This window comes from Triticum aestivum, chromosome 7B (genome assembly GCF_018294505.1).
Source record: "Triticum aestivum cultivar Chinese Spring chromosome 7B, IWGSC CS RefSeq v2.1, whole genome shotgun sequence".
Taxonomy (NCBI): Eukaryota; Viridiplantae; Streptophyta; class Magnoliopsida; order Poales; family Poaceae; genus Triticum; species Triticum aestivum.
This window is the reverse complement of record NC_057813.1, coordinates 710,022,720-710,030,169: the sequence shown is the minus strand read 5'-3', so window position 1 is coordinate 710,030,169 and position 7,450 is coordinate 710,022,720. Positions and strand designations below refer to the sequence as shown.

The 7,450-nt window shown below is 47.2% G+C and overlaps 1 protein-coding gene across 1 annotated transcript; it reads left to right on the top strand.

Moving 5' to 3' along the window:
* Window positions 1-629: 629 nt before the first annotated feature.
* Window positions 630-875, top strand: LOC123156908 (uncharacterized). Its single transcript, XM_044575101.1, has one exon. It carries the CDS (start codon window positions 630-632, stop codon window positions 873-875), a length of 246 nt encoding a protein of 81 aa, XP_044431036.1.
* The last annotated feature ends 6,575 nt before the right edge of the window (window positions 876-7,450 follow it).

Here is a 7,450-nt window from a genome sequence, read left to right as displayed (position 1 = left end):
CGTGAAGATGTCAGGCAGCTTTGGAAGTTTCAGAGGGAGATAGAGGAGCCAAGATCACCAGAGCGAGCTCATCGGCGACGAATTTGGCACGACAGCCGATGGACGGAGATGAAAAAGACGATGCCCGATGCGGCGATGCAGGACCTCCCACGTCGTGTTCGTTGATGCATACGATAGATTCGAGTGAGGCGCATCTAGTGGACATATTTCCCGGGGCCAGCGAGTCCAGGGGCCGTGCTGACGACGGCCCCCGCGGCGGCGGACATGAACGGCGACATTTTCTTCAGCCCCCGCCGTGCCTGGGCCGCCACACCCCCGCCACGCCCCCGCCACGCCCCCGCCACGCCCCACCACGCGCCCGCCATGCCCCGGCCACGCTCTCGCCATGCCCTCGCCACGTTCTTCGGTCCGCTCGGTCGGCTCGGTTAAAGCCCGGACCGGACCGAAGTTTTGTCGGGCTGGATTCCTAAGCTCGGACCGGCCGATTTTTTCAGCGGGTCAGGACCGAGCCGGCCCGAGCCGAGCGGGCCACGAGCCGGACCGCGGGACCGGACCGGACCGTGTCGTCCACCCTGACAGCCAGCACAGCAAGCAAGTTCAGGCTGAACCGTCGGAGGTCGATCGACCAAATGGCTTTGGCGCCGGTGGAGTTCCTGGGCGCGAGGGACGGCAGGGAGGCGCTCTACTACGCCATCATACTGTGGCTGTCCGTCATGTCGTGGATCATCTTCACCTGTGACGGCGGCGGGACGAGGAGGAAGGGCCGTCGGGGCAGCCGGGACACCAAGGTCTTTGTCGGCGCCGAGCGCCTCTGCGACGGCACCAGGCCCAACTGCAGCGGCGGCTACGGCCTCTGCGGCTCCTGCGTCAACTAGCCTGGCCGAGCCGCCGGCGTCTGCCTAGTTTGGGCTTTTGGTTGGTAACTTGAATCGATTCGTGTAATTGGGCGTCAAAAGTACATATCCTCTATTTATGTGGTGGTTTGGTGAAGATCGATCGAACTCGTCTTCTCTTCTGCGGGGAACTTCTTCTTTTTTTCGATAAAGGGCGACTTTATTATCTCAAAATGTAGCATAAGCGGATACAAAACATTATGAGTAACACCCGGCCTCTGCATAACTAAGATGCACACAGTCAAATCCAGAAGTCTGACAAAAATTAATGAAATAAAAATTGACAAATCAACAACAGTGGAGTCCTTTAGACCGACACTCTGCGTATGTCGTAGAAGGTGGTGGATCGATCCGTAGGTTATGCTGCCACCCATGTTGGGAAAAAACCTTCGTAGCCACCTGCTCCAATCGCGTACACACCATCATGAACAGCGGTTGGCACTCCGGCCATTGTAGCATAGACCACATACGTAGCGAGTGCGTACACCAGAAAATAACCTGTAGAGGAGAAGCATTTTTATCATTAAAAGCCAAATCATTTCTACATAGCCAAAGCGACCAAATTAAGGCATACACTCCCACCCTTATTAGCGTTTTGAACCTATTTGTAATACCGTCCAACCAATGACCAAAAATATTGGCAACACTTGTGGGTGGGTACAAATTTGATGCTATTTGAATGACTGACCACGTAGAACGTGCAAACTTGCATTGGAAAAAGAGGTGTTTGATTGTCTCGTCATGAGTACAAAAAGAACACTTCTTACTCCCTCGTCAGTTTCGCCGTGCGAGGTTGTCTTTGGTTAACACAACTCCCCTACGGAGATACCACTTGAAGATTTTCACTTTTAGTGAAATTTTAGACTTCCAAATTTTCTTATTATTACTCGTTGGTACCTCAGATTGCATGAGTGCACGGTACATAGAGTCTACTGTGAAAGACCCTGATGTAGTAAGGTTCCAGTGATCCATGATTGATGAGATGAACTAGTATGCAAAAGGAGTACGTCCGTCGCTCTGCGGCGTGCTGCCCTTTGCTGTGGTTCAACGGGAACGTCTCCTCCCACTAAATGTGCATTGCCGAAAATTCTAAAATAAATGCGAGCACCAGGATTTGAACTATGGTAGACTGAGGATAGCACAGTCCCTCTAACCATCTAATCACATGTTGGTTCGCACATAATGTGTTTTTGGATATAGAATTATAGACGCCCGCACTGAGTTTTAGAGAAAACTGTCTAAAAATCCTTAAGTTTTGTGATCCATTGTCTGGATTTTTTTTCCTAGTTGAGATTCAAACCTTATACATCGTGTACATCGCGAGGACAGATGAGAGGCTACTGCTGCTGGAGATGAAGTGTCATGGACTTAACCTTGCCTCGAGGTTCTGTCCTCATAGGGATGGGAGGACAAAACTTAACCAAAGACTTGGACTATATGTCTCAGCTAATGCATGGAAAAGGAAGGCTTAATCAAATATTTGGACTGTACTATGTCCTGATGACAAATGGATAGAAGGACAAGGCTTAATCAAAGACTTGAACTATACTCCCTCCGTTCCACTATATAAGGAGTATTTGTTTCTTTATATATATAATTCCATAATGTCAGGTGAATTTGTTCTAATTCCTAGTAACTCCGATCTTGGCCCTTCAGAAAAGGAAAGTATCTCTTCTTGTAGAGAAAGAAAAGAAAACTATCTCTCCCAATTGCGTGTGTCTCTTCCTTACCACAAAGGTAATTTTGTACTAAATAATCCATAGTTATGCGTCTTGGTCACCGTGCTAAAAATAATACATCTTAGATAAAGAAAATGAAGGGAGTATGTATCAACCCATAGATTGAAGGGCAAGTCTTAATATCAGACAGGGTACGTATATGTTGAGGATGAAATGACATGACTTAATCAAAGACTTGGACCATATGTCTCAACCAATGGGTAGAAGGGCAAGTCTTTTAAGCCAAGACTTATACGATGCCTCAACCAATGCATGTAAGGTTATGTGAACACTTGGACTATGTTTCTAGTTGCACCGCTGAGATGTGGGTTGGACGGGAAGAACTTTATTCTATCTTTAGCAAGACGTCACCGCTTCGCTTTTTTGAATATGACACAAGCCCTAAACAAATTTTGAAAAAAAACCCATTAAACAAAGTAGGAGCCCTTCCACAGGGAAGGGCTTAGATCCACCGCGCCTCCATGGCCCTAAGACCACATGAGGCTGGCAAATTGGCAGCGACGTCAGCGGGAGGCAGGGAAACCCTATTTGCCGTAGTCACTCGTGGGGAGAAGGAAGAAAACTTTAAGCACCAAACTTGGGTTTTAAACACAATCAAACACCATTTCCCATGATAATGATAATCATAGGAATTAAAAAGACTAAAATATTCAATTTCATAAATCATTAGAAAAATATTTTTTAGGAGAATACATCTTGAATATACTTGAAACTATATTTTAGTGAGGAAAAACTTATAGTGAGAAAAAACTTATAGTACGGGATTGCTAAATCTCAGTCGACTAAGATTTAACTAAATCTCAGTCGATACTATATTTGTGAGATCTTATGTGAAGATTCGTGTAAAATTTTCTTTTAGATTTTTTATATGTTATGTCAGTTGACAAAGACTTAAGCCTAAGAGCATCTCCAATAGATGATCCAAATGTAAAAGTAACTAACTTTTGGACCGTCTGAGACCAAAAACGCAGCTCCAACAGACGGTCCATATGTAAAAAAATTGGACCGCGGCCTCCGCGTAATGTAAATACAACACATTGCGGTGCAAATTTACATCACGAGGTGCATCTAGTCCAAAACTAGCCGCCGCTCGTGAACGCCCAACCGGCAGTTCCTTTCTTTTCCCGCCCGCCCGCGACCTCCTGCCCGTCCGCTGCCGCCCCGCCGCCGCCCCGCCACTGTTGGGGATCATTGCAGAAATTAAAAATTTTCTACGCATCACCAAGATCAATCTATGGAGTAACTAGCAACGAGAGAGAGGGGAGTGCATCTTCATACCCTTGAAGATCGCGAGACGGAAGTGTTGCAAGAACGTGGATGAAGGAGTCATACTCGAAGCGATTCAGATCACGGTGGATTCCGATCTTAGCGCCGAACAACGGCACCTCCGCGTTCAACACACGTGCAACCCGATGACGTCTCCCGCACCTTGATCCAGCAAGGATGAGGGAGAGGTTGAGGAAGAAGGCTCCAACAGCAGCATGATGGCGTGGTGGTGATGGAGTGGCAGTTCTCCGGCAGGGCTTCGCCAAGCTCTTGTGGAGGAGGAGAGGTGTTGGGGAGGGGAGGGGCTGCGCCTTGGATGTTGTGATGCAGCCCTCCCCTCGCCCCTCTATTTATAGGAGAAGGGGGAAGGGGGCCGGCCCCTCTAGATGGGATCTAGAGGGGGGCGGCGGCCAAGGGGGGAGGGGGCTTGCCCCCCAAGCAAGGGAGGCGCCCCCTTAGGGTTCCCCCCAACCCTAGGCGCATGGGCCCTAGGGGGGGGGGTGGTGCCCATACCTCCAAGGGGCTGGTTCCCTTCCCTCTATAGCCCATGAGGCCCTCCGGGACAGGTGGCCCCTCCCGGTGGACTCCCGGAACCCCTCCGGTGGCCCCGGTACAATACCGGTATGCCCCCGAATATTTCCGGTGACCGTATGACAACTTCCCATATAAATCTTCACCTCCGGACCATTCCGAAACTCCTCATGACGTCCATGATCTCATCCGGGACTCCGAACAACATTCCGTAATCACATACAAATCTTCCTAATAACCCTAGTGTCATCGAACCTTAAGTGTGTAGACCCTACGGGTTCGGCAATCACGCAGACATGACCGAGACAGCTCTCCGGCCAATAACCAACAGCGGGATCTGGATACCCATTTTGGCTCCCACATGTTCCACGATGATCTCATTGGATGAACCACGATGTCGAGGATTCAAGTAATCCCGTATACAATTCCCTTTGTCAATCGGTACGTTACTTGCCCGAGATTCGATCGTCGGTATCCCAATACCTCGTTCAATCTCGTTACCTCGTTCCATAATGCATGATCCCGTGACTAACCACTTAGTCACATTGAGCTCATTAAGATGATGCATTACCGAGTGGGCCCAGAGATACCTCTCCGTCATATGGAGTGAAAAATCCCAGTCTCGATTCGTGCCAACCCAACAGACACTTTCGGAGATACCTGCAGTGCACCTTTATAGTCACCCAGTTACGTTGTGACGTTTGGTACACCCAAAGCACTCTTACGGTATCCGGGAGTTACACAATCTCATGGTCTACGGAAGTGATACTTGACATTAGAAAAACTTTAGCAGACGGACTACACGATCTTGTGCTATGCTTAGTATTGGGTCTTGTCCATCACATCATTCTCCTAATGATGTGATCTCGTTATCAATGACATCCAATGTCCATAGTCAGGAAACCATGACCATTTGTTGATCAACGAGCTAGTCAACTAGAGGCTCACTAGGGACATGTTGTGGTCTATGTATTCACACATGTATCACAGTTTTCGGTTAATACAATTATTGCATGAACAATAGACAATTATCATGAACAAGGAAATATAATAATAATCATTTTATTATTGCCTCTAGGGCATATTTCCAACAGTCTCCCACTTGCACTAGAGTCAATAATCTAGTTACACTGTGATGAATCGAACACCCATAGAGTTCTGGTGTTGATCATGTTTTGCTCGAGGAAGAGGTTTAGTCAACAGATCTGCGACATTCAGATCCGTATGCACTTTGCAAATATCTATGTCTCCATCTTGAACACTTTCACGAATGGAGTTGAAGTGACGCTTGATGTGCCTGGTCTTCTTGTGAAACCTGGGCTCCTTGGCAAGGGCAATGGCTCCAGTGTTGTCACAGAAGAGAGTCATCGGCCCCGACGCATTGGGAATAACTCCTAGGTCGATAATGAACTCCTTCATCCAGATTGCTTCATGTGCTGCCTCCGAGGCTGCCATGTACTCCGCTTCACATGTAGATCCCGCCATGACGCTTTGCTTGCTGCTGCACCATCTTACTGCCCCACCATTCAAAATATACACGTATCCGGTTTGTGACTTGGAGTCATCCAGATCTGTATCGAAGCTAGCATCGACGTAACCCTTTACGACGAGTTCTTCGTCACCTCCATAAACGAGAAACATATCCTTAGTCCTTTTCAGGTACTTCAGGATATTCTTGACCGCTGTCCAGTGTTCCATGCCAGGATTACTTTGGTACCTTGCTACTAAACTTACGGAAAGGTTTACATCAGGTCTGGTACACAGCATGGCATACATAATAGACCCTATGGTCGAGGCATAGGGGATGGCACTCATCTTTTCTCTATCTTCTGTCGTGGTCGGGCATTGAGCCGAGCTCAATTTCACACCTTGCAACACAGGCAAGAACCCCTTCTTGGACTTATCCATATTGAACTTCTTCAATATCTTATCAAGGTATGTGCTTTGTGAAAGACATATGAGGCGTCTCGATCTATCTCTATAGATCTTGATGCCTAATATATAAGCAGCTTCTCCAAGGTCCTTCATTGAAAAAAACTTATTCAAGTAGGCCTTTATGCTGTCCAAAAGTTGTATATCATTTCCCATCAAAAGTATGTCATCCACATATAATATGAGAAATGCTACAGAGCTCCCACTCACTTTCTTGTAAACGCAGGCTTCTCCATAAGTCTGCATAAACCCAAACGCTTTGATCAAAGCGAATGTTCCAACTCCGAGATGCTTGCACCAGCCCATAGATGGATTGCTGGAGCTTGCATACCTTGTTAGCATTCTTAGGATCGACAAAACCTTCCGGCTGCATCATATACAATTCTTCCTTAAGATAGCCGCTAAGGAATGCCGTTTTGACGTCCATTTGCCATATCTCATAATCATAGTATGCGGCAATTGCTAACATGATTCGGACGGACTTCAGCTTCGCTACAGGAGAGAAAGTATCATTGTAGTCAACCCCTTGAACTTGTCGATAACCCTTAGCGACAAGTCGAGCTTTATAGATGGTAACATTACCATCCGCATCCGTCTTCTTCTTAAAGATCCATTTATTTTCTATCGCTCGCCGATCATCACGCAAGTCTGTCAAAGTCCATACTTTGTTTTCTTACATGGATCCTATCTTGGATTGCATGGCTTCAAGCCATTTGTTGGAGTCTGGGCCTGCCATCGCTTCTTCATAGTTCGAAGGTTCACCGTTGTCTAACAACATGATTTCCTGGACAGGGTTGCCATACCATTCTGGTGTGGAATGTGTCCTTGTGGACCTACGAAGTTCAGTAGCAACTTGATCCGAAGTACCTTGATCATCATCATTAACTTCCTCTCTAGTTGGTGCAGGCACCATAGGAACATCTTCCTGAGCTGCGCTACTTTTTGGTTCAAGAGGTAGTACTTCATCAAGTTCCACTTTCCTCCCACTTACTTCTTTCGAGAGAAACTCTTTCTCGAGAAAGGACCCATTCTTGGCAACAAAGATCTTGCCTTCGGATCTAAGGTAGAAGGTATACCCAATGGTTTCCT

What these genes read in the sequence shown, in the direction of transcription:
- LOC123156908 (XM_044575101.1), top strand. Translation starts at nt 630, where the DNA reads ATGGCTTTGGCGCCGGTGGAGTTCCTGGGCGCGAGGGACGGCAGGGAG.